At 55.5% G+C, this 27,637-nt stretch overlaps 3 protein-coding genes across 3 annotated transcripts; 1 reads left to right on the forward strand and 2 right to left on the reverse strand.

Annotated features, from left to right (window-relative positions):
- Positions 1-1,347: 1,347 nt before the first annotated feature.
- On the forward strand, positions 1,348-5,363 carry LOC119112305 (phenoloxidase-activating factor 2-like). Its single transcript, XM_037236420.1, has 4 exons — positions 1,348-1,371; positions 1,588-1,741; positions 1,780-2,023; positions 5,357-5,363. The coding sequence occupies exons 1-4, from the start codon at positions 1,348-1,350 to the stop codon at positions 5,361-5,363; spliced, it is 429 nt and encodes a 142-aa protein (XP_037092315.1).
- A 632-nt stretch (positions 5,364-5,995) lies between these two features.
- On the reverse strand, positions 5,996-17,738 carry LOC119112313 (irregular chiasm C-roughest protein). The gene is made up of 9 exons (XM_037236431.1): positions 17,715-17,738; positions 16,815-16,916; positions 15,700-15,751; positions 14,903-15,039; positions 12,022-12,280; positions 11,525-11,683; positions 7,900-8,022; positions 6,877-7,128; positions 5,996-6,064 (listed from the first exon to the last, which is right to left on the reverse strand). Exons 1-8 carry the CDS (start codon positions 17,736-17,738, stop codon positions 7,061-7,063), a joined length of 924 nt encoding a protein of 307 aa, XP_037092326.1. The 3' UTR covers positions 5,996-6,064; positions 6,877-7,060.
- Positions 14,950-27,584, reverse strand: LOC119113189 (irregular chiasm C-roughest protein). The gene is made up of 7 exons (XM_037237537.1): positions 27,531-27,584; positions 22,851-22,979; positions 20,131-20,336; positions 18,285-18,420; positions 17,698-17,840; positions 16,699-16,916; positions 14,950-15,039 (listed from the first exon to the last, which is right to left on the reverse strand). Exons 1-5 carry the CDS (start codon positions 27,552-27,554, stop codon positions 17,766-17,768), a joined length of 570 nt encoding a protein of 189 aa, XP_037093432.1. The 5' UTR covers positions 27,555-27,584; the 3' UTR covers positions 14,950-15,039; positions 16,699-16,916; positions 17,698-17,765.
- Between the last annotated feature and the right edge of the window lie 53 nt (positions 27,585-27,637).

The raw sequence follows: 27,637 nt of genomic DNA on the forward strand, positions 1-27,637 counted from the left end.
CGTCGACACGAGGCAGCAGACAAACCAGCCGACCGCCTACCAGAGTGGCGCCAGCCAGAACCTCCAGCAGGGGAACAGCGGTCAGTCTGGAGGTCCCCGCCGGCCCAGCAAATAGATGCGTCTTGAGATTGCATGCAATGGTAGCCGATGTCCCATGTGATCTAGGGACGGGTAATGACGCCTTAAAGGAGTTCTCAGATGTCGCTAGTCCCCTTGAAGTGCGCACAAAAGCGGTGTGTACGTGTAGGACACGTGTGGGACAGCGCGGCTCCGTATGCTGCCCGCTGAATGTTTCGTGTTTCGCCAGTCTACACCGGTGGACAGTCAGAGGGACGTAATCCAAGACGCGACAGCTGCTACTGCTCCGATATCCACCAGTGTCCGCACAACGACAACTTGGACGGCTCTGGTCTACTGGACGTCCGTATTGTCAGTGCTAGGCCCGTGAGTGTGCTCCCAGTCGCCCTGCTCGCCGGTCTTTCTTGTGTGCCGGCGTGCTAGCGGGAAAACAGACAGCTAAGGCAGCTTTCGTTTTATCCTGCATACCACGGGCTTTAACCGGTCGCTGATTTTATCTGACCCTCCCGATGTTTTCTCCCGGCCGACCTGACCGCCCGGACGATTACTCCTGATTCATGCTGTGCTACGAGTTTCAGCCTACAGCCAATACCGTCACATCACTCACAGCGCGGCCCGAGCGGTTGTGTACACGACTCCACTCTAGTCCACCCACCCACTCCACTCTAGTCCACTCACCCACTCCACACGGTCCATCCACTCCACTCTGGTCTACTCACCCACTCCACTCTAGCCCACTTAGCCCTGAGCGCGCTAACCGGCGTCCTCGTCCGCTTCGCAGACGGTTGTCAACACCAGCTGCAGTGCGCCAGCCAGTACCAGGAGCTGTGCTGCCCTCCCACCTCGGGCGGCGGCGGCGGCGGCGGCGGGGTGTACCCGGTGCAGCCACAGCCCACGTACTCGGCATGCCCGGCGGCGTCCGCATGCCAGTGGGGCCGGAGCACCTCCATCCCAGTGCCCGGCTACAGCAAGCAGCCGGCCGAGGCGCACTTCGGCGCCAATCCGTAGGTGGCGACCATTCTGCGCGAGGGCAACGCCTACGTCGGTTTTGGCGTGCTCATCGATAGCCAGTGGGTGCTGACGGTGGTCCATCACGTCAACAAGTACAAGAATGGTTACTCTTGGCTCAAGATACGGCCCGCTCGGATATATTCGGGCTTGTTTTACATGCTTAGGTATGCAGTGCAGTGTATGTCGAGTGTGCATGGTTTTTCCTGAATTTGTCTTGTTTTTGTTGCTGTGTGTTGGTTTCGTCCATCGGAAGTGGTAATGTACTCTGAGAGGAGTGATCAGGTGGGCGAAAAAGTTTGTGCCAACAGTGCTGCGTTGCATTTCAACAAAAATGTGCGAATCTAGTCTGCGCTATATACCTTTAAATTCGTGACATGTCTCCATACAAATGTGGCGTGCGATCAGAACTGCAGCAACCGTTTGCGTGTTTTCTTCTCGAAAGTCAAATAACTTATCTATAACCAGGCTGGCGGCCACTGACTGTCCTCCACCCGGCAGATCCGCTTCGGTGAGTGGGACGCCAGCGACCCGAAGCACGAGCCGTGCGCGCACGAGGAACGCACCGTCTCGCAGATGATCGTGCACCCGTACGTCAACTCCGACAACCTGCAGCAGGACGTGGCGCGCTGCGGCTCTCACAGTCGCTCTATCTGTAGGGCCTACCGCACGTCAACACCGCATGTCTGCCAGCCAGCGGCCAGAGCTTTGACTACCAGCGCTGCTGGGTGGCCGGCTTCGGTAAGGACGCGTTCGGCGCGCAGGGCCAGTACAGCTGCATCCAGAAAGAGGCGGACGTGCCGGTCGTGCCGCAGGGCACGTGTCAGTACCAGCTGCGCCAGACGCGGCTCGGCGGCGACTTCCGGTTGGACTTGCGCGCATTCATCTGCGCCGGCGGCGGGGAGGGCAAGGACTCGTGCGAGGGCGACGGCGGGACGCCGCTGGTCTGCGACGACGGCTCCGGCCGCTGGAGCGTGGCCGGCCTGGTGGCCTGGGGCGTCGGCTGCGCTGACGCCAACCGGCCCGGCATTTACGTCGACGTGGCCTTGTACGCCGACTGGGTGCGGAACCAGATCGGCTACAGGGGCTGAGGCGGCGGCCGAGGCGGCGGCGCGGCTGGCAGGCTGGCAGGCTGGCAGGCTGACAGGCTGGCAGGCTGGGAGGCTGGGAAGCTGGGAGGCTGGAAGACTGGGAGACTGGGAGGCTGGGAGGCGTGGATTTGTGAGGCCGGGAGGCTGGCGCAAAAACGTAGCTACCGTGGGTCTGGCACAGCTGTTCAGCAGATTGTAGTGCAGCAGCTCGGGATGTGTCTCAGCAGCTCAGCAGCCAGCAGCTCGTGATGAGCCTCAGCAGCGCAGCAGTTCAGGCTGTGTGATCGTTAGTCCACCGGCTATGAGCTTCTCAGCAGCTCAGCTGCTGGGGATCTTGCTTAGCAGCCCCACGGCTGGAGTTATTCCTCGCAGGCTCAGCGTATGGAGTGATAAGGAGAGTGCACCGAGTGACACAATCTACGCACTCGGTCACAAACTCAGCTAGGGATGCGTGACACGTGCCCTCAACGCTCATGCTCGAACCGGATCTTGGCCACGGGCCGCCAGGCGAGTCCATTGAATACTGCACCGCTCACCGTTAATACATACGGCGCAATCCTATTGAAAAGTGCTGCATGTGACGTAGGAGGAATATACCCATATCAATGAATAAAAGGCCAACACTCACCATGTTGCTCTGTTCAGTCATCGTGGCCGAGTCTTAGCTCGTTAGTCATGGGCACGTACAGGCGGGTGTCGCTCATGCCCTCGCTGTCGATAACATATTTCAGGATGTACTTGCCGTTTTGGACGCGTGACCCGAAATACCCCGAGGCGATTGGTGGACAGCGAGAGCAGTGATGTCAGTGGTGGGTCGCGAACCAGAACGTAGTGCACACTGGGCACCAGCTGCGCGTTGTGATATACACTCCGTAAGTCCCGGTCATGGGATGGGCCTACGAACGACTCTGACTCTGTGGCCGTGACCACGGAACCAGAACATATGTTCATAACAGAAATACAACAAAATAGGACGGAAATATGACAGTAGCGCACCCCTCACTCCCATCGTTCTCAGTGAGATTCCGTTTTGTAATACAAGGCTTGGCCAAGGCTCTCCACCGTAGCCATCCTACGAACAGCTCTGAAGTTAGTGGCTCCTTAACAGTGCTGATATTTAGTCTAACACGATATTGGCTCGTGCTTAACATTTCTGAATCGAAAAGGGTAAAACGTTTAACGTGCCTTGTTAAAATCGTGGTAGGCTGTGAGCACGTTACGTTTCATTTAAGTTCATATTCAATCCATGGCAGAAGCCATGGTAGAATATCTAAAGTTCCAGCGAACAGTTGGAATATGCGACAAAACACCTATACATTTAAAGTATGTATTGCTGCACTGAACTGGTCGGATTTTTGACAAACTACCAAGAAAGTTGACGCGTTGGCCGGCCCCCCGAGCGACAACCCCAACAGCCACAGACGTCTCCATTGCGCAATAAAGTAGCAGCGCTGCATGCCACTGGCGGCACCGCTCTACGACCGATCCACTAACAGACGGTCCAGCAGAGCGGGCTGGGCGACCGTGACCTGCTGCAGTGCCGGTCCCCGGCGGACGCGCGCCGCTGAACTTGACCTAGTCCGCAGGGGCGGGCAGTCGCTGCAGACCCCGTTTAACACGTCTCGGACCGGCTTATTCGGACCGTGTGGTTGTGAGCACTGCTAATGGTGTTCAGCTCCGCCGCGGGGACGTCGTGTGGGCCGGTGAAAACCTACGTAGTCTACCGCGGTCATCCACTTCCATCCGTCGAAGGGCCGTGGTGACGCCGCCAAAAAGCATCAGCTGGATTGTAAGTGAAGCACTCAGATCTCAGATCTCTCTAGATCCAAGATGGGAAGCGTCGTCGTTTGCTGAGCATACCCGCGAAGCTCGTGGTTTTGGGAGCCAAGCATTCTCTTCGGCCCAATATACCTTCGCGTGCTAGCATTTGCTGGCACATTGCGCTTCAGTCCATGGTACGCGCAGCTGACAGTTCAAAATAAACTGAAGCCCTGTGTTGTTGGAGCATAGACACACTATTTGCGTGCTGTGTGGTATATTCTCGTTGTTTTAGCATATCTTTCAAAAAAAAACAGCGTGAGAATCCTGTAGTGGAAATGTGAGTATTATTGGCCACTTGACCCTAGACACGCAGCTCAAGCTTTGGTGAGGCACTGACTAAATTAGCCTGGCTGACATTTTTAATAACGTACACCCATATCTTACAACTCGCCCTACTGTGTTTCTCTCGGGGATAAATCCCAGTGCTTTGATTAGTACCTATTATTTAACGTATTAAAAACAGTTGTTGAGTTGATAGGGCGCAGTGAATGCTCACCACTCAACAGCGCTGTCCCCCTACACCTGACCCGTTCGCCGAACACCAGGGCGTGCGAACCGTTCACACCACAAACGACACATTCACGCAGCCCAGGTCCACACGGAACAATGAAGGCACCTAGCCATGTATTTATAGGTTATCCCAGTCACATGTTCAGCGATACAAAACGTCTCCCTTCCACCAGCGGCAGAGGCGTCACTCCACGCCTCTGGCCTCAGCTACTGCCCTCCGCCGGCAGCACACCACGAAGCTGGCTGAGCACCGGCCCCGGAGCACGGAACACCGAACGCCACGAACAACGAGGCCGAACAACATAAACGATCATCTGTCCTGGAATCGACAGACGCTGAGCAGGGCTCCGCGGATGGGACGGGTACACTGGGGCACCGAACAACAGAAACGATCGTCTGTCCTGGCATAGACGGCCGCTGAGCAAGGCTCCGCGGATGGGACGGGTACACTGGGGCAGTCCGTTTGGCATGCACAGTGTCATAGTAACGAATGTTGACATGCGCACCAACGACAGAACAGACAGCCATCAAATTATCCATCCAAAGCGCACTGATGCATCCAAGCACGATTGTGGCAACGCGTGATATAAGCCTCTGACGCAAGTTGAGCGATCTGGTCCATTGCAAACTGCTCGTTCTGGGATTGATCTGGTGCGACACGCGCAGTAGCAGCAGTCCGGTACGGTATATCTGGGACACATGACGCAACACGGATGTCAGCTGCGACATCCCGCCGTCAGTCCACACGACTCTGATGTGCTTACACTCACACCAGGGCACCTCTACCTCCGCTGATATCCCACGGCAGTAACTGCGGTCCCCGCGTCACGTCCCCGGCGCCTCCGCAGAGCATAGCTGCAAGCGACACCGGAGCGCAGTGTGCCACCCACCCGATCACATCACAGGGCCGGTGAACACGCCCCTCCCTCTGCACTCACACCCTGCGTCACACGGCCGTCGCCATGGTACCCGGCTTCATCTGCACGGCCTGGGCGTGGGAGGGTCGCGGCGGGTCTGCGTACGTGCGCCCGGCCCCGCCCCAGGCTGCCGACCGGGCCGCGGCCGTACGCCACGACTGCGACCACCGCATCCGCAGTGGCGTCTGGCGGCCGCAGTGTCAGGCGGCCGGCGGCGTCGTCGGCCGCGTAGTACCCGGTACGGCCGCCAGGGGCGCTGCCGACCGTCTCGTCGTACGGCGCGCCGCTCAGCCTCTGCGAGGCGCTCGAGGTGTCGCTCACGTCCTGGGAGTAGTAGCTGGGTCGGTGGGCCAGGCCCGGCGACGGCGCCGGGTATCCCGGCTGCCCGGCGCCCGCCTGGACCGCGTAGTACGCCGGCCGGCCGCGGCGCAGACTCGTCTGCTGCGAGTAGTAGGTCGGCTGCGGCGGCGGTGCCACCCTCTCGGGGGCGCAGTAGTGCTGGCTGTGCGACGGGCTGTCGGCCGGAGGGCGGGCGCCCAACCCAACCGACGTGCTCGCGTGCAGCATGCGCGGCTGGCCGCCCTGCTTGTGCAGGCAGCCGCTCTGGTACATTCCCGTGCCGTTCTGCGGCACCGCCTCCTGTGAAGGAAAAGCGTGTGAGTGCAGTGAGGCAAAGCATTGTTTACGTTACGGCGGGATGCGTGAATATCCCGATGTTGGGCAGCCGCCGAACACTGAACACTGAACACTGAACATGCAACCGAACACTGAACACTGAACACTAAACGTGCAACTGAACACTGAACACTAAACACTAAACATGCAACTGAACACTGAACACTGAACACTAAACACTGAACATGCAACTGAACACTGAACACTAAACATGCAACTGAACACTGAACATGTAACTGAACACTGAACACTGAACACTAAACATGCAGCTGAACACTGAACACTGAACATGCAACTGAACACTGAACACTAAACATGCAACTGAACACTGAACACTGAACATGCAACTGAACACTGAACACTGAACATGCAACTGAACACTGAACACTGAACATTAAACATGCAACTGAACACTGAACACTAAACGTGCTACTCTGCAGCGTGATGCTGGAGTTCAGGGACAAATTTCTAAATGCCCGACAGCTGGACAAGTAAGTGCTTAGATCCGCACCAGCAGTTTTTAAAGCAAATGCTTCTATGTCAAGCACATCGCCATTACAACTGCAGCGTGTCTGTCCGTTCACTTGTAAAGTCAGCAAAAAATACAACAAACTATTCAGCCGCATGACAGTGACGCGACCCACGGCACGGCCCGTCCGCACAGCCCGTCCGCACGACACGCCAACACGGAACGGCCCGTCCGCACGGCACGCCAACAGCTAATCATTCTGCCGCCACCAGTGGCGCGTCGAATGACCACGTAGGCTCGGCCGCACCTTGTCGAAGGGCAGGAAGGCACGCTCGTCGCTGTGCTGCTCGTAGAGAGCGCGGTAGCCCGGGTAGTGGGCGCCGTCCCAGCGGTCTGCGACCACTTGACCCGGCCCGGACGACGACGTGCCGATCTCGACCTTGAGGTCGGAGCCCGATGAGTTGGCGTCCGCCGTTGGCTTGGCCGTCTTGTCAAACGCCACTAGCTCCGCGGGCGGGTGGAGCCGTCAAGACGAGGGAACGCCCCACCACCACGGCGACTGAGCAAGAATGCCATGTGACCATCAGACATCGGATGTTCAGCCCGTCCTTCAGGGCACTGTAAAGCTAAGCCGTCGCACACACCTCTAAGTCGCATATCATTTTTGGTCATCACTGAACAATGCCAACGCCAAAACAGAATCGGGTGATCGGGCCATCGACAAAGCTGTCGTCAAAACAACTGGCATCTTCTTAATCAGAACATGAGAAAACATCTTGTAAACCATTATAATACCCTGTGCTCCACAGACTTATCTCCCCGAATCGATTCTGCCCAGGATAAAGACAGAAATCCCCCTCGCCATAAATCGCGTCCCGTCCAATCAGTGATCACCTCAGGCGTCTCTGAGGCCCAATGCGCCATATCAAAACAACAGCCTCAGTGACATGGCGTTTGTTTGCAACTGTAAGCAAACGATTATCAAGGTCCTGCCATTAACAGTTACATGAAAGGAATAATCTTTCTGTGAATGTAACCGGTCGCCGCCGCACAACTATCACCGAATGTACATGGAAAACAGGCTTGTACCGTGAATCGAGGCCAGAGCATAGGTAATCCGACCATGCGTAATACATGCGTAAGCCCTGCTCTGACAGGCACGGATAGTCCTTCCCAGTGACGTGTAAGTGAAGCATCGACCCGAATCAACGTGCACGAATGCTTACTGCCATGAAAAACGTATTTAAAATTGCAATTGCAGCTACAGATATGGCAACGAAAAATGTCACCCGTCAACTTGGCGGTAACACTGACTGAGGCACACACCGACCTGTCGACGCGTCCTTAGAAGGGCAGCGATGACGCTGGCACATGCCGATCACCAGGATGATGGTGGTGCTGACGACGATGCCCCCAATCACGATGGTCAGGATGACGAGCAGCGGAAGCTCTCCTGAAAGATATGGTTCGTGTGGTCACCTGCTCGAAACCTCAACAGTGGGCTGGACATTCAAACATGCAAGCAAGAAGATCTATCTCTCTTGAGAGGGCTTACCATCCTCTCCACATTTGTCTCGGCCTACATGCATTTGAACAAAATCACCAATGCTGGCAAAACTAGCCTATGAAAACTCGTATAATTTGGGGAAATCTGCTCTTCGCCCCCTTCCCCTCCGCTGCGAGGAAAACCACGTGCCTCTGCTAGTGAGAAGACGTGCTGCTCGTGACGACACCTGGTCACTGAAGTGTCCCAGCATGGTGCCCACGGCGGCCATTCTCACCAAAAATAACAGGCCCGACGGGGGTGCTGTGGTGACATGTGCGCTTTTATCAACCAGCCACGTTTTTAGGACTAATCCGTTGTCTGCGTGCACCAACCGGCTGGTTTTTTTTTGAGGGGGGGGGGATTCAGAACGGAATCATGCAGGGTATGGATGAGCCAGTTTGGTCACCATTTCCGGTGCTATGGCGGCGCGGATACCTTTGCAATCCAACACTCATGTCGCCACATTCGGTCGGCAGCTTGCAGCCAATTTCTGTCACTCCATTGTGGTGCATACAACTGTAGCCAGACGGCGCCGAGGGCTGCAAGGTTTGAAAGGGCCAAGTGTGCCGTGTAGTACCACTGCGTTTGCGGCCAAGCATTTAACTTCGACTCATTCCAAAATTTGATGAAATCTTCGGATTGGGGGGAATTTGAAGCTTCAGAGATTGCTATTCGGATGTCGCGAAATACTCTCACTCTCACAGAAAAAAATAGCTGAAAACAAGGAGCAGTCATTCTGAGTTTCATCAGCAGCACATTCACAAGGTGGCTTTACATGAATTTGCTCAGGATGCAGACGCATGAATGCAACAAAACATTAGCAGCCTTGTGCTATGAGTTACAAAGCCAAACATTTTCCAGTCTTATGGTACCATTTATAGAAAGAACTTATCTTTCTATTTTTGAAGTCAGTTTTCCATCAACTCCTTTCTCAGGATGACCTTAAAATCGTCATATGTGTAGGGTTCGGATCATCGCACCGGAAAATTACGAAGATAATCCTACACCGCAATGTACACCATTAATCCTGATATACGCAAGCGGGTGTTTGAGCTCTGGATGTTCGCCGTCATAACTTGAGAGTTTCTCTGTGGAAAATAATCGACCTTCCATACACCAGAAGACACTGGCTAACCTACGTTATCAAGCATTCACTGGCTGTGGTATGGTTGATGCCATGCTTGTGCTCATAGTCGCCAGTGATTATGACCACCGATTTGAAACGTCGAAATTTCTCAATAAAAACAACTCTAGCTTGACAATGTTGTCCAACTACTACCTCTTGGTACGTTGAAGGTTCGATATTTTCAACTAAATAACTCCCAACCTATGCTGAGGAAGAACGAAGAAGGTAAAGGCAAGTAAAAACGAAGAGATAAACACTCGCCCTGGCTACATCAAGCACCAATTACGCGAATTGTCGCAAAATGTATGCGTTCACCCTCAACACCAATATCTAACATAATTAACACTAATAATCTTCACTACTAATATCGACACCTCTTGCTGATCTTTCAATCCGCAAACAGTAGGAATTGTCACGTCACGGATTATATAAATGCATTTGAGTATCGATTTTTAAAAATATTTGGACACCGAAACCAAACAAATTGTTCACGTCAGTCTTTCAATCCGCATACACAAATGAAGTGGAGTTGGTGAAAAAGTAAAACACAATATGTCATATCTAGTACGTCCCGGTGGCTCAGTTGGTTAGAGAGCACCTGTTTTCCGATCTACCCACCCGTGGCGCGGGGGACGCCTCAGGCGGTCGCTATTTGCCCTCGACAGATATAGCCTGCGGCCGGTGGCAGCAGCTGCAGTCAGGCGACACCAGAGGGCACGGCGTACCGGGCCGAGCATTGCGGCATATTCAACTTTTGCCATCAAATGCTGCCGTTGACCTGGAGTTCCGCGGTCGGATGGTCGGTGTCAGGGCTCACAGCAAACAATGCTTAGCGAAAGCTCTGATCTCATAAATCCGCATCCATCCATTCAAAAGGTTCTCACCAACTTTTACAAAAATATTCACACAACATAAAATAACGCGTATTTTTTTGGCTGCATGGAATGATGGTTATTTCCAAAAAATAATGAAATATGTACGACGTCCTAAAAACAAGTGTAATGATGATGAAACTGGCATTAAAGATTACGACCATCTTACAATGAATGTATGATGACATTTGTCGAGTAGAGTGGAAGATATGCCCTATGCACTGGATGAAAGGTCAGTCAACATGCTCAGCAGCAAACCACGTCAAAAATTCGTGCCTCCTACGCCTCAGCTATTCTGATGCAAACACGGGTAGCAGATGACACGCACGCAGACATTTTACAGCACGCTGGATTTACAACAAATGAAATCCATAGTAGCATTCAAACGTAAACCGGGCTAAAGCCCGTCACCGCGTGTTTTCATCGGCGCTGATCTCTCAGCATTAGGTCCAGAGAACAGCAGTAAACGTCAAAGCCACCCAGCAAGACTCGTGTTGCGGTTACGGCGACAGGAGGCCGACCTCGCTGCTGGGTGGCGCACATACGGGCGTCATCCGTCACCGCTCGGGGTGGGGCGTGGCTGCCTCGACGCCGCCCAGCTAAGTGATGCGACAGCGATAGAGCAAGGCTCGGGATTCCGTGGCACCGATGGGGCGTCGCCTCCCCTGCTCACCCGGGCGCCCGCCCACTCACCAGGGTGAAAATGAGCCCATCGCCACCACACACGGTTGTGGCTCAAGGCCGAGCCTATCGCTCGTGCCAACCAACAATATTTTTGCTGGAATTTACCGAAAGTACGCGGTCGTTGTGTCAGTGGACAGGTAAGTTCCATGCAATGCACAAACCTGCGAGATAACGGAAGAACGAAGTCGCTTTCAGTTGCGATGGGACGCCCGTACATTGCGGTGGCACGTGTCCTCGTTGACCGATTCAGCCGGCCCAGCAGCCCCAGACAACCGGCACGTGTCTGCTCCGCACCCTGGCACTTTCCGCCCTCTAACCCGCCACCGGCCACCAAGAATGACCGATATCCCGTATAAACCGTTCGATGCGTCTGTCTCCTGTGTGTACCCCTGTCGACAGATCTATGTGCAAGTTCTTCGCCACCCAATCGTGTGTGGTGGATGTTGGCGCTTGCACGATATCTCAGAGGTTTAAGCCGCGTCTAGCCCGCGGCCGTTCATACCTATCAAAGTCTGACCAAAACCACAGACAGATGATCGATGTTTTCGTCACGTCTGGTCTTGAACCTTCGTAAAAACATGTCCCAGTCTACACTGCCGTGTTCGCTACCTTAGATACCAGCGTTGTCTGGCAGGTGGCGGACGCCGGGTCCGTCCCGCTCCCACCGGACGGTAGCAGAGCGTCATCCGCCGCTCGCGAGCACCGCCGGCCACCCGCTGGTACTCACGCTGCTTCTCCAGGATGACGGACGCCGAGTCCGTGCCGTAGGTGTTGGTGCCGGAGCAGTTGTACAGGCCGAAGTCCTCCTCACGGGCGTCGGGGATCACGAGCAAGCTGCGGATGCCGCCCACGACGACCTCCTCCAGCACGGCGCAGTGGCCGGCGTCTGCGCAGTCGTGAGGGGGTGAGGTTACCACTGCGTCAGCGGTGGTTCGGCCTCTCCCCACCGCGAAAACTGAGGACAGGGGACGCTGCAGGACAACGCTGCTAACCTGCTCGTGTCAGGACGGTGGTTCAAATTCCCGGCATGCAAGCGTGCTCACAATTCTCCACAACTCGGCGAGTGTGAGCAGTGGTTTGTGACCCAACTCCAACAAACGAACAGACGTGGCACATCTCTATGAACTGCCTTACACCTCTCTCAGCACACACCTCCTCAAGCCCGCCCCAACCAACCCCGCCCCGCCGCTCCGGGCCCTGTCCCGCCGGCGGCCGCTCACTGACCGAGCGGCACGGGCTGGTTGTTGAAGAGCCAGGTGACGGCCGTGGATGGTGGCACGCTCGCCACGCTGCACTTGAGGCGCACCAGCTGGCCGGCCGTGCCGCGCTGGGTCGGCGGCGCCGTGACGCGCGGCGGCGCGGGCACGAAGAGGCGAATCTGGCGCGACACGACCGGGTGGTGCTCGCCCGAGGTACAGCACTCGTAGAGGCCAACCGTGTCAACGGAGGCGACCAGCGTCAGGCGGCGGCCGGTGCCCACCGGCTGTGGACAGGCAGGGCGGAGGTCAGGTCACGGGTCAGGTCAGGGCACCAGCGCAGGACGACTGTGTCCGCGGAGCAGGTCAGGCGACAGGGTCAGGTCCACGCGTCGGAGGTGAATTCCGCGTCGATGCACGCCAAATCACCTAACCGGAGTGATCTTCGGAGTGATCTGGAGTGATCTGGAGATACTTTAGTGGAGTGAGATCACTTTACCCTCTTCACTCCCTCGCCTCATTCTCCTACTGCGGAGGGACACTGTGTGCCCGCATATGTGCGCTGGCTTCCGGACAATGCGCCGTCCCAGGATCCCAGTCCAGAGAGGAAGCCGGTCGCCCTAACCGTTTGGTTCTCCGTACGGTGTATGGCACCGTACGTAGTGTTGAACGTGCTGAAGTGTCGGATACTTCGAGACGCTCTCGCAACATTTTGAGAGCTCTCCTCACCTTTCAAAGCTCTACTTTTTGCTGAAACGCATGGCTATTTGTCGGACGAACACCCTAAGTAAACACGCCGAGTACTACTTTATGCTAAGCCAAGCGCGGCAAGCAGAACTGCAGATCCGCAAATGCTTGCAAAATACGAGGCACCGCTCCTTGAAATATATCCAAGCGGCGCCAACAGGAACTGCATGGACTCCCCGTAACGTACGCAGTCAGCATGCAAACTGGGAGCCGGGTGGCAAGACATGGAGCTGTACCGCCCATCTGTACTTGATGTTATTACATTCACTGCTAAATATGAAGTCATGGCCTAACTGCACTGGTCGGGATTGCGAGAGGATGTCGCGACGCGGCCTCATCCCGCCGCGCGACAACGTGCACGCCAAGCAGGACGCGCGATTCATCTCGGGACACAAATCCCGAGAACCGGTTCCGCCATTATGTGTTGTGGGCTGCCGTGACCGGGCCGTGTTTCTGTAAATGACGGAAACGAGTGGCGGCCGCGAGCGCGTCGGGCCGGAGCCAGCGCGGCCGGCCGGCTGCGGCGGCGGCGACGGCCGGTGTGAAAATTAAACGACCACCCGCTAGAGATGGGAGCAATTGCCAGCCGAGAGTAGCCCGTAATTGCGGCCGCCATGCGAGTGGTGCACCCGTGGCCGCCGTGTCGCGGCGGAGCAGGACGGCGGCCATCGCGGCGCAGACGAGCTGGGACCGCGAGTGGGGTCACTGACCTGACGGTTACAACCCTGCACGGCGTGGAGTACGGCCGGGGCCCAGGGGGTGCACACCATGGAGACTGAGAGTATATGAGGTAACGCCCGGGGAGGCGGGCCATCACAACAGCGTGGGGCGCCAAACCGCGGTGGCTGGCAGCGACAGAACTGGGTGGGGACCAGTCCAACGACTGGAAGGAGAACTAGGAGAGGTTGACGGGCATTCAGGACGGTATCTCTCCGCTGCAGTCACTGCGGCTTTATCTAACTCAGCATTGTTAAAGCATAACCGCTCCACGTAGCGTGTCTCTGACGGCGACAGATGCAATCCAAAGCAAGCTCCGGTCCTGAGCATCCTTCCACCCGCCTCAGCACAGATAAAACCAAGGCCGTTCCGATAAAAAACACTCTAACCCAAGGCAGCTAATTACGTCTAAGCCGGCATGTAATAACCTTTTTTGCAATCCAGGGGGCTTACCGACGCTTTTCCCCTGTCAGCGCATCCCACTCGCAGCCATTCATCAGAGGGCTGTACCACACAGGCCGACAAGACCCACGCATAACAGGCTCCTGCCAGGACATCCACCGGAGTCTCCACGCCCAAGAGGTGCGTATCGCGACCGTACGGTACGTAAGGCATCCCCCAACACCGGCGAGGCCGGTGCTGCGCTGCAAGGAATTCGAAACATGCGCCGGGTAAGCCACGTTAGGTTCCGACCGGCCAGCTGACAGCCTATAACCACGGCGGGCTTCTGCCGTCGCCTCGGTCTGCAAGGCTGCCGTCGCCTCGGTCTGCAAGGCTGCCGTCGCCTCGGTCTGCAAGGCTGCCGTCGCCTCGGTCTGCAAGGCTGCCGTCGCCTCGGTCTGCAGGGCTGCCGTCGCCTCGGTCTGCAGGGCTGCCGTCGCCTCGGTCTGCAAGGCTGCCGTCGCCTCGGTCTGCAGGGCTGCCGTCGCCTCGGTCTGCAGGGCTGCCGTCGCCTCGGTCTGCAGGGCTGCCGTCGCCTCGGTCTGCAAGGCTGCCGTCGCCTCGGTCTGCAAGGCTGCCGTCGCCTCGGTCTGCAGGGCTGCCGTCGCCTCGGTCTGCAAGGCTGCCGTCGCCTCGGTCTGCAAGGCTGCCGTCGCCTCGGTCTGCAGGGCTGCCGTCGCCTCGGTCTGCAGGGCTGCCGTCGCCTCGGTCTGCAAGGCTGCCGTCGCCTCGGTCTGCAGGGCTGCCGTCGCCTCGGTCTGCAAGGCTGCCGTCGCCTCGGTCTGCAAGTCAGCCGTCGCGCTGCCTGTTGGCCGCTGTTTTCTAGGTGAGCAGCACGAGCGGCTTCAGACACAGCGTGCTTATTCAGCGGAGCCTGCCGCGTGTTAGCTGAATGCTCTTCCATTCTCGGACGCAGGACTCGCCCTCGTCGCACCCGACGCCCGCCTGCGGTCGCTCCAGCAGCGACTCGCCGCCGCACGACTGGCGGCGCCGCGGTGACTCACCTCCGGACAGGCGTCGCACTCGCGCCTGACCCAGCTGACCTCGGGCGCTGGGTTGGCGTCCACGTCGCAGAGCAGGGTCGCCTCCTGGCCCGCGTCCGCGGCCACGTCCCGCGGCTCGGTGCGGAAGCGCGGTGCGTCTGCGGATAGTGCAGGGCGCGGCGGTCAGCCAGTCCCAGTCCGTACAATGGCGGATTGTTTTGTTGTCCGCCAGCGAAGCGGCGCAGCAGGCGTGCTTTGGCCGCGTCCGCGTCGTAGACGGTAAGTAATCGGCTGTTGCGGTCATTTTCCGGCGACATTAACGTCTAATCTGAGTTATGGGCTTGGTGCAGGTGGTGCGGCCGCCGCTAAGCGCTGGATCTGTTACATGGCACGGTAGATAGGCGAATTTTTGCCGAGCGCAGCGGCGTGGTACCACTAGGATTGGGCGAGTCGACAGTTGCGAAGCCCGAGGATGAACGAGCGGCGGGGAGCACCAGGAAGCCTGGTAGCATCACGGCGGCCAACACTGCTGCTCGCTGCGGATGTCGAGAAAGCCGGGTCTGACGGGACCCGGCGACAGCACGAGAGGCGACACGGGTGATGATGGCTTCCACATGCACAACAGGCGCGTTGATAAGCAGTCGGCGCTCTGGACACACAGGGCCGAGGCTGACCGGTTTGGCGCCGCACGCACCGACCGTGCCAAACCGTCAGCAACCGACCGCCGCCCCCACACCGCACTGCCAATGACGCTCAAAGGTCCGCAGCCAGCACCTCAACTTATTTCGCGGGACGCCGCGCCGCCGCCAGTCACTCACAGAGCACGTTTATCTGGGTGGCGTCGCTGCCCGTGCCGGCGGCGTTGGTGACCTGACAGAGCATGGAGGCGTTGTGCAGGTAACGGCCCACGGCGCGCAGCGTCGCCGAGCTGTCGGTCTGACCTGGCAGCGGCTCGCCGTTCACGAACCAGCGATACCGAACCTGTGCCGTCAGTGGCCGGCGTCAGGGCGGCCTGCGGGCGACCTTAACCGCGGATCGGACGGCCCCATCGACGATGGTTGCCATCTCGCCGCAGGCGGCCGGCGCGCGAGACTCGGCTCAGCTCGGGTCGGCCCGTCCGGCCGTGCCTCGCTCGGCGGAGGCCGGGTCCCGACACGACACCGCGCACCACCGTCCACAGCCGGGCCTCGGCCGTCGACGAGCGCCGGCGGACCAGCACCGCTACTTCGGCCGCGCTGCAGGTGAGCGGCTGCACCGGCCGCGGCGACGGCGGCCCCACCGCGCCCACCGATTACCACATGGACTGACCTCTCTACCTGCTGGTGGAAGCGGGCTCAACGGCGCCAGCGCCACTCATCCGCTCAGGGAGGGTGGTGGACATCACGTGACTCGAGGCTGCGTTCATTGTCCCACGGGAATGGATAGCACGCCGGACAGCAGCACCACGGCTCCAACACCGGAGCAGTGCGCACAGGCCGTCACATTCCCACAATGATTTGGACAGTCATATCACCAATCACAAGACAATGACCATAATCAAACAGAAACTCGACGTAAGAAGAGCCGTACGCTGCGGCCTGATCACGCAGCAGTAAGAGCTCTAACGCTGAAAACGGCCGGCTTTCAATCAGTCGGGACGAATCTGTTGACAGCCGTCGTAAATGTCAACCACAAAGTCAAGAGTATTTTCCATGCCAGCCCGCCTCGCGCCCGCTCCTTCGCCAGCGCCTCGCCTGGCCGGGGTTGGCCGTGGCGCGGCAGTGGAGGGTGACGTCATCAAACTCGGCGGCGCGCGCCCGGTCGGCGCTGACGCTGACCTCCGGCGGGAACGTGACCTGCAGCCGACGGCGGCCGTCTGCGGTCGAGTGAGAGCCGCGTTGTGCGCTCGACAGGTGGCAGTCGTGCCGCGGTGGGCCGACGCCGCCGTCAGCACCAGGGTGGAGCGCGCCACACTCCGCTTGCCGTCAGCCATCAACGCCGACTCGGTAGAGGTGCCGTTCTCGAAGATCGTGCCGTCGCCGCGGTACCACTCGATCTGGGGAGGGGTTGGGGAGGGTTACCGCGTGACCTGGGAGGGGGGGGGGGGGGCTATGGTGCAGCCTTTGCAGCCTGTGGCGGGGTGTGGGTACCACTCGGTCTGGGGAGAAAGGCGTTACCAACCTACTGGGGTCTGAGGGAACATACGACATGGGCAGGAAGCACCATTTGATCTGGACACAGTTGGTTCACGAGATAACTGTCCGTGAATCACTTGCGAATTACAAATGAACGACAACAACATGCTCTGAGCAAAGGACAACCAGCTTAATATCCGTATAATCTCACATTCTGCTGAATCGCGATACTTTCGACCATTCTCATCAGATTGGAAACCGAGGGGATGCAAAGGAAAGCGTACGATCAAGTCCGACTCAGTTACCATTGCATATACCGGCGCAAACTGCTGAGCGATAACATAAAACATCACTCTAGCCGCACGCAACCGCATCGATTTGCACAGTAGAATGCAAACATCTCTTCAACACCTCGAACCCAGCACGTGAAGGACACACTCCCACTCGCCCACCTGGGCTTGTGTGACGTCACTTCACGCGGCCAGTTCGGGCATCACCTCGGCTTTCACCTCGCGTTACCCGGCCAGTTATGTTCGCCAGTGCCGTGGAACAGAATTGAAGCCGGTAAATGGTGTCCAGGTTATAGCCTATTCGCGTTCGGCGATGGAAACGCAGATGACCTTTGGCCGCGGCAATGACGGCTGACAGGATGCAGAGCCGCAAAACGTCGAGGAACTCGCAGGGTGGGGCCGGCAAACGCACCTTTGGAATCGTCACACCTTGGCTCCGATCTTGATGCGCATGTCTGGCGACGACGTTTGTCCATGAGTTCAACATCCCACCACCTTTCCTTCTCTTTCAGCGGCATGTCCGGGATACAGAGCCGTCGGGTGATTGGGGCGGAGCTGGGGGCAGAGGTGACGGATGACGGCTTTGGGTGCTGCTGATCACTGTAAAGGCGATGGGTTTCTGTGACGGCGCGGCGTGGTGAAGCCCGGAGCTGTTCAGCTCGAATGGCTGACTGGAGCGGAGGCGTTTGGATTCAGAGCCCAGGCATTCAGCAGACCGTAACCCCGCTCTTCAAGTTTAGTGCTCAACAACGACAGCAGCGTTCCCAACTTGTGTCAGCGCTGCGCCAGTTAGCTCTGAAGGGACCTTCACGCGCCATAAAGTTCACAACACCGCCCACTCGTGACCAAGAGCTTTTCCCCGCACGGCAATTCGGCATGCCACCACAGGGAGCCAACCCCGCGGCGCCTGCCACGTACCGGGCAGGTGCCAAAAACGTCTCGACATTCCGTGGGAGCGCCGGTGACCTGAGCAGGTCGAGCGAGCGGCGCGGTACTGACCTCGGCCGGGGGGCGGTCGCTGCGACTCTCGCACTGGAGTCGGACCTCCAGGCCGGCCGCGGTCGTCACCTGGTCCCCCTGGATCACCCGCGGCGGCTCCGGCGGCACCAGGACCGTCAGGCGCGCGTCGGGGGACCTGCCGCAGGACCACGATCACGGCGTCACGGAAACTGCTGCCGACGGCGGATCGTGATCGCGCGTCCAACAGGACTCGAGGGGAGTCACGATTGTGGCCATCACTGGACCTGCGAGAAAGTGGTGACCTTTTGAGAACGGAAGCCTGAAGTAAGGTTACGATCACGAGCGCCGCAGGAACCGTGGAAAATAACTATCCACCTCGAGGAGCATGATACAGGACCTGAGGAACAGTATGATACAGGACCTGAGGAACAGTATGACAATGCGCAGGGATGGCACGATCTTAAGAAAGCAGGTCAATGCAGAATAGCACGAGCTTGGACACCACGGGTTTGGAAAAGATCACAGCCTAAGGCGTACCGAGTTTTGTAGGCAAACTACGCCCGTATGTTAAACACCAAGGAATGGGATTAAGAAGCCCAACGCTCAGCATCGCCAGACCTGGGTTAGCACCAGCCTTAGGCACATCGGACCCCAGGGAGCTTACGATTGCCAATTCCAGCGGCGAACGGTGAGATAACGATCTTATCGTATTTGGATGGCCTTTCGATAATCACAATCGATAATCAGTAGCCTTTTACATAGGGACGGATAGAAAGACGATAGTGGATGTCGCTCATTTAGGCAAACAATGGTCCGCAGTTACCGGACGACCTAGGCGGAGAATTAAAACAGCTGACAGAAGATTGCCAAAGGGGCACGTTCTCGTTAAACCACATCGATGGCTCAGTCGACTGGCCAACGAAAACATCTGATTCAAAACTGGATTTCACCCCATTTGACGTGGTTCATACACACGTCTGGAAGAGCTGGCCTTTAGGTTGGTGGAACTAGGCTGAGTTGAGAGGTCTCCGCACCCAAATTGTGAGAAAACTGCACACCCGTCTACCAACGCTGAGGCAACGACTTATTGCAACAAACCCTTCCGTGTATCACTCATTCAAGGCATTAAGCACAGACTATGCTTTAACCTGACCAATGTTCAGTGACCGTCCGACAAACGGCTACAGCTAAAGACGCGACAAAAAGGAACAAATCCTTGCCTACATCGCGCCTTCACGCTATTATGAAAATGACCAGCCTTATCATCACCATTGTTAAGTAATACGATTAAGCGTATAACTGAGGCTCATTATCAACAAAGCGAAAGAAAAAACATGACAAATGTGCCGTGTAATTACCGCACACATGAACGTGCGGTTATCGCACAGCAGTTCAAAAGAAAGAATCGAACAGAATGGACATCATGAAAACCGAATGAACTGAAAAGAACTGAGTGCCTTATTTTAGGCCCCTGCTTGAAAGTCTACGAAGTCTCCGTTTTTTGTTTTGTCAACTATACTTACACTAATCACAAACATGACACGGAGGGCAGCAAATATCTTAGCCAAAGCGACCCAACAATAATATGCACCCAACCTTTGTAACAGTACGGACAAAATTCGCCACGCGATGAAGTTTACACCCAAATTAAGGCCATTCAACCATCCACGCTCTGCACGTAAAATCGTAACTGCAGACAAGCAATAATTCCGGTCGCATGGCAAAACCCGGCCTCGGGTCTGTGCTGACCGGCCGGTGCTCCCTCACCTGATGCCCGGCTGGCCGGCGGGCCCCGGGTCTGTGCTGGCCGGCCGGTGCTCCCTCACCTGATGCCCGGCTGGCCGGCGGGCCCCGGGTCTGTGCTGGCCGGCCGGTGCTCCCTCACCTGATGCCCTGCTGGCCGGCGGCCGCGCCGACCTGACATTCGAACACGGCGTCGTCCTCCAGCGTGGCGCGCTGCACCTCCAGCGAGTAGATGCCCTCGAGGTCATTACCGATGATCCGATAGCGTGGGTAGTTGGGTAGGTCGCGTATGATGCCCAGGCCGAACTCGTCGCGGGTCCACTGTACCTGGCCGACCGGCTCTGACGCCTGCGGAGGGAAAAGGGGAATAAGGCGAAGGGCAGCGGGACTGAAGCGGCTCGCCGTGACGGCTCGGGACCGGCCCCGGCAGGGGAGCAGTGGGAGGGCCTCTGGGAGGTGACGTTGGCGACAGCGCAGTCCACGGCGAGAGCGGTGTTCACAGGCACGTCACGAACATGCCACTCTGCCAAGAGAGCCTTACTGTGCCACCGACGGTCCGGAATGCCCATGCACCCACAGGTACACGGGAGATCAAACAAGATATGCAGTGCGCAAACGTCGGACCTGGGGAAGCACAAAGGGTGATCTTTCCACTCGGGGTGGGGGGGGGGGGGGGGGGGGGGAATCCAGATTCAAATTCGGAATGAAAAATAGATAAGTACTCGTGTGTCATTGTTGTGTCCTGCTTCCTGATGGCCCAGCAACGAAAGGAATATGTGTGGCGCGGCTGGAAAAGACTGCATGATCCCTCTTGAAAGCCAAAATCCCTACAAACGAGTAAAGATGTTCTTGAGACGACGCTGTTGAGACTACACTTAAAGCGCCAGCAACTGTGGTACGGTCGACTGCAATCGCCATGGTCTGTTCGGAAACATTAAGCAGTGATGTTACGTGGCGTCACACAAATGTGACAAACACTGCACGGCAGCTGAGTGGCACCGTGCAGCAACGGCCGTGAACTTCGGAACCATTTCCATCGCGACGATCGTTCGTAGATAACCGTAAAATCAAGCTACGTTTTGTTCACAGATCCCTGGAAAAGGATCTGCTTTCGCAGAACATTGAATAAAAACGGTGGGAACCCTTGTCACGGTGGCCGCTGTCCGCAGAGTATGTGAACGACCTTGTCCAGCCAGCGAGGCGGGGCAGCTCCGTGAGTTGCAGCGTTAGCGCCAAGCCAGATGCATGCGTTGCAAGTTGGTTCCACCATGCCGTCAGCATACAGGCCGGCAGGTCTCATGTTTTGCACCACATATTCTGGGAAACGTCCACTGTTTGCATGGTGTGATTTATGGCGTGTAAAATGGCATGAATTATGGGGATGCCCGCCCTTCGCATTCCACTCAAAACACAGCAAATGCACTAGTGTCGTAACCAAACTTCAAATTTATGCGGGCTTGAGTGGCTCAGTTTCTGCCCATCAAACCCATACAAACGAGCGCACCGCAGTTCAGGCTGGAAACCTGCCCTGTGTTCTTGTCGACCGGCCTGGCGCCATGACCAAGCCGGGTCCCTCGTCCCTTTCCTCTGCGCACGCAACGCAACCAATTACGACGCCATTACTATTCCACACGCACATAAGCCTCACGTACTTGGACTGGCAAATTTGTTAACATTAGCGCTATTATGCAGAATATTGCAGTCTCCAGGGTGACGGCATGATGAACCACTAGTTGACGCGTTTACGCCAGTGATGTTACCGCGCAAGCTAGGACGACCCCCGGCCTGGCAAGCTTCCCCAGGTGATGGGGAACACAAGGCCAGAGGGGGAGCGCGCGGCACGGCGCAAAGTCCGGCTAGTGTGAACGGATATGATGACGTCAGCACGTCAGTCAAGAGCCTCTATCGGATCATCCGATCTGGCGGAGAGTTGTCATCGGAAGTGGGGTCATTCCTCGGCAGCACAAGGAGCTCCCACCTCACATTACAGTATAGTTTAGATTGCATGTGTACAAGCAGTATTGAGGCCGTGGGATTTGTGCCTCCCAACGCATGGCAAGCTTAATGGAATTCTCAAGCTTCGTAGGGCTATAACGCGACGTTAGCATAAAGATGCTTATGAATCTTGTGCAGACCTTACATCGCTCAAGGGCCGGTGATAAGTAACACATTGGCAGATAACTGGTAAATTTGAATGGAGAAGAATGCTGCATTCTTTAATACGGATGTATACGTGACTTTTGTTGTTCATTTGGCGCCGTGCTTTTTGTCCTTTAAAATTATTGCGAAAGAAGCATGATAAGCTTTCTCACAGTCATGAAGCCTAGCGTACAATGGGCCGGCAGTTCAGATTTACCACAGGCCAAGAGATATATATCCACAATAAAAACCTCGTAAAAGCTCCTGAAAGTACGATCGCTCAACCGACGGAATATCGACATCTGCGTGTAAATGTCTTAAAACCCCCGCCTCTCGCTCTATTGCCTTGTTGCCAAGCCTGTCACAGAATGTGTCACCTACCACCCTAAGCGTTGGCAGCTTCATCCAGGCCGGGTAGCCTCCAAAGCGCTGGTCCGTCAGCTGTTTGCCCGGGAAGGTTTGGCCAGACCTGGCTCGGCCATGCCATAGAGCTGAAAGACCCGCCAGCACTGACGTGACACTGAAGCACCAACGACCTCTTTCTCTGGACAGGTGATAACGGTATGGAACACAACACCCACTGACAAATGCGTACCAACCAACGGTAAAAATGTAGAGGAGCACTTCTGAGCACCACTAGCAGAGGGGCACCTCTGACCAAGCGGTAGCGATGTGAAGCACCGCCGGTGGCAGTGTGGAGCACCATCGGTGGCGGACACTGACCTGGCACGGGAGCACCACCGTCTGGCCCTCCCTGACGTACTGGTCGGAGGGCTTGCGCACAAACGACTGCAGCGCGTCGCTGAAGTCGTGCAGCAGGCACAGGTGCACCAGCACAGTGCACCGCCGCATCTGCCGAGCACACCAGAGGTCAGCACAGCGTCACACCGCGTCGTAGTGTGCCACCGCCACATCTGCGGAACACCCAACGGGTCAGCACAGAAAATTGCTAATGCGTTTGGATGTCACCACAGATCAGTAAAGAGCACCGTCGCCATTTCATGGGAGCGTGCCGAATTCACCAAGGAACACCACCGTCGATCCGGAGCAAGTATCATGTCAGTGCACAGCACCACAGGCCGGTGCAGGGCACCATTACTGTGGCTTAACAACACAGCCCATGACAATGCTTTGCACCAAAGATTATCACCTGGAACCCACGCCACATTCGCACAAAACACTGGTTTAGCACGCAGCACCGGCTAGCGCCGAGCACCAGCGCCTCACCTCCAGAAACCAGCGAAGGTCGCTAAAGCACCACAGCCAAACACGCGGAGCACGCCAACATACAGGAGGCCCCGGATGTGAGGATAGGGCGGGAGGGGATGAGGCTGCAACAGCAGTGTGTTGTAGCTGCTGAAGAAAGGCAAGGAGGGAGGGGAGGGGGTACAAGAGCGTTCAGTACCAGCCAACGACCTACAACGTACCGTCAATTCCGTGCCCGTGGCATGTGATGAGGACATGCCTGACATGGCTGCTCGGATCAAACATCCGGGTCACGCGCTCCCAGCTCGACATAAAACAGTCGCAAAGTGCCATAAATCAGCAGAAGGGAAGGGACCAGAGCGAAGACGGCTGGGCGGTGGCAGCCGCAGCGTACTTAACGCAAGCGGGGAGCTGCTTACGAACGCACTGCTAAATGCTAATGCAGGCACATTTCCCGAGCAAGAAACGTGGTGAACGCGGGCTTCGCAGGTCTTTATGGAGTTAACTGTTCGTATTTGATCGGTGGGGCTTAAACACAGCTGGTAACCTGTTAACAGAAAATAACGGACAGACAAGGCCGCCGGCGTGCGAAGCTGTCATTCAGACGCAGTGCCTCTCATTTTCATGATCTCTGCGCATTAACAGCAGCGGGTTGTTTGCCTCGCAAGATACGGCTGCCGCCGGCGCTCAGATAAATCGCTCTGATTTGTCGCTGCGATAAGATTGTTCAGCCGACAGGACTCGCCGCCTGAAGCCGTCCGCTCGAGGGCGTCAACAACGATCACTGCCCGCGGCACAAAACCGAGAAATCCGCTACAACGGCTTCGGCGACGATCTCGGCTCCGATGTGAGGTTGACATTACCTGCACAAAGCCAAGACACGCATTCGCCTGAAGATCCGTTCCGGAGGCTGCTGGGGTAACGTGCCAAAATGGCGCAGAAAAAAAAAACGCTTTGATGCACCATATCACTGTCTCACTTAATGTCACATTCAGCAGTCCAATGCTGCCTGGGATTCATCCGGAATTTATCACAATAATACGGATTCTCATCACCAGGTGACATTAGTTGCCAACAGTACCGAGTCGTCTAAAACGGAACAAATACTGCGCAATCAAATCAATACCCTTCGCAACCTATATAGACATTAAACGTCCAATCATATCGCATCACCAATTACGAAGACAACGGTGTGGGAAACTGCGACACTACCGTCTCAAATGCCATTTGTCAGTGATGGCCATCGATTTCTGCACTTTTTTCGTTTCCGAATCAGACTGCCTGCCTCATTGTCAACCCGCAACGTTCGAGATATGTCGCGAGCATGTCAACAAACTCCAGAGCGCAACTAAAACTAGCCATAAGTGTCTGATTAACAGGCATCGCCAATCAATGCGACCGGCATACGAGTCTCCCCAGATTGGAGCACCTGTATCAAGAACACTCTTATTGGCGGTGCACTCTCCGACTGACACGGGTCTGTTGATTCTTGGAGGTCGCCGGCCGGGCCTCCATTGTTCGGTGGCCGGGACTCCTGCACCGAGGAGGCCCTCAACTGCTCAAACAGACCATTGCAGGAGATCGACCGGTCCCGGGCCGTCCCGTCTAATGATCGGGAAACTAGAATGCCTCTACCCCGGCGTACCACCCAATCATCCACCAAGGTGTTCTTCATGCGACTGAGCGGAGCTCTCCACGGCGCGTGCTCACCAGCGGGCCGATGTGTCAATTGGCAGTGGACCCGCAGCTGCCTCTTTAGCGCGCTCCTAGCGCAATTAGTAGTGCAACAGTTACAAGGATAAGCTGCATTAGTTACCCGGTTTACATGGGCAGCCGAGGATAATTCGAATTAAGATCGGAACGGATCATGCGACGTTAACCCTCTCGGCGAGGGGCGTTTTCATGGGCGAAACCGGCTTTACGTCGGATTAACGGTCGATAGTTCGATCCCGCCTAGTTCGAATCAAGGAACGGATTATGGGCGAAAACTGCGCTTTTGAGGCGAACTGCACAAAACAAGAAGAAAAAAGCAGGTACTCTGCATATGGATGGCGAATGTCACGAGCCATGGTGGGCGCGAGACAGCTTTGAGGGCGAGGAGGAAGATGGACTCCGTTGGAAAAATGATATGTGCGGGACTCATAGGCTTTATAGCTACAGCACAAGCCATAACACTTGAAACACAAGAGTTGCGCAGTCAGCACTGCCAAATCTGTCACATAAGCAGTGTTATATACAAATTTTTACTAGCAGGAAACTTTGGCTAGCAGGAAATCAGTATTTTCTTGTATTGGCCAATGACACTCACAAACTTCCCACACTCATATCAGTATGCCACCCAGCATCATGTCATCTACTTTGCGCAGCCCAAGAAACACATTACCTACTCCCACACTAATGCATTTATGAGCAGCCTGCAACAGTGAGCTAAGCTGCAGAAATGACTCATGAATGCTACATAGTTAGTGGCAAAAATTGTGTAACTATGTTGTCTTTCTCCATCCAATGCATCATCAGTACCTGAGGGCAGCATTGCCATTTAGACTTGGCATGGACTGGCACGTCAGAATGCAGCTATTTGCCTTCTTGACATAATAGGGTTGAAATACTGCTTTGATATCCTTGCAGTCAACAGCATTGGCTGATATGGACTGATGACTAGGTGGCACAAACAGCTGTGTTTGCACAGTCCAAAGATCATAACATGTGAACCAGCCCCAGAGCTGTCATGACAAAAGCAATCTGGGCTCAAAATTCATAACAAATGATTAATTATAACAACAGCTCAATTACCCAGCTCATGGTTTGCAAAGATACATGTCACAAAAAAGCACCAAGGTAACATATTTACTCACCAGTACAAAAACAGGTAATGATGTGCACCACAGATGTTCTCTGCTTATCATGTGGCATTATGTTGGGTTTACTTAGTTTATGCACTGTTTTCTTCCACATGAAATGCACAAACCTGGATTTGACAGAGTACTGATGACAGCTATTTCCATCCAGTGCTCACATTTGCTTTCTTGACATTCTGGAACCATCACTGGGCAATTTTGGTCCCATCATTAAAAATAGTTCATATTCTGCACTGACTGCAATGATCTATTGCCTGTATTTGTTAATCCTTTGCATCATGCAGGAATTATTGAGTTACCCATCTCGCACACATTAAACCGACAAGCAACAAACAGCCTAATCGCATCAAAAACAAATATTCCAGTCCCGCTTCCTTGCCATTTGGTCTACCAGTGTGATGTAACTTTATATTTCCTTGGCGAGCCAGTCACCAATGTCCAGCACATCCCTCCTGCCAATAGGTGGTCAACCAAATGTTCAAGTCACAGGAGGGATGTCTGCAAAATCAATCCTGGGGCATTTATGTATTCACTTAATGAAAGAAACTGTTGGTACTCCCTGCAAGAATTGTTGAACAGTTGAAGTACCTTCCTCATGGCCTGCAAAGACACCCATCACAAAAAAGCACCAAGGTGACATATTTAATCACCAGTACAAAAACAGGTGATGATAGGCAACACAGACGTGTTCTCCATGCAGCATGTGCCATCGTGTTAGGTGTTAGTTTATGCACTGTTTTCCTGCACATGGAACACACAAACTTGGATTTAGCAGAGTAATGATGACAACTATTTTCATCCAGTGTTCACATTTGCTTTTTTGCTGTTCTGACCCCGTCATTGGGCAATTTCGGTCCTACCATGAAAAGTTCACATTCCGAGCTGACTGCAATGATCTATATTTGTTCATCCGTCATATCATGCAGCAATTTTTAAGCTACCTTTCTCACACAAATTTAACTGACAAGCACCCAGCACCCTAATTTAAGGAACATCTGCAAAAACACTCCTGGGGGCCTTTAGGTATTAACTTAATGAAAGAAACTTGGAGGCATTCTTTGCAAGAATTTTGAGCAATCCAAAAATTAAAGTGAGAACAAGTCAAAGCTATATAAAATGACCATATTACCTCCATCTGGCTTTTGGAAGCATGGAGCCTGCCCCAGATGTAAATTGATCTAACCTTTAGGCGGAAAGGTAACACCAAACACCGCCGACGCCTGCTGCCTGCACAGATCACGCGCCTAGCAAGGCTAAATTACGTAAGCATTTCTGTGCTGCTAGCCACTCAAGGCCCTCAATAATACGAGTAGTTTAAGCAGCATGGTGTCAACTTCACCTTCTTTCTCTTTTCCTTTACCATCTTGGACTTGGACCGTCTCGAGCAATAGCTAAAAAGCCGTGGAAAAGCGGCAACACCAAACAAAGCTGAAATGGCCATGAACG

This window comes from Pollicipes pollicipes, unplaced genomic scaffold (assembly GCF_011947565.3).
Source record: "Pollicipes pollicipes isolate AB1234 unplaced genomic scaffold, Ppol_2.1 Scaffold_7261;HRSCAF=8764_pilon_pilon_pilon, whole genome shotgun sequence".
NCBI lineage: Eukaryota > Metazoa > Arthropoda > Thecostraca > Pollicipedomorpha > Pollicipedidae > Pollicipes > Pollicipes pollicipes.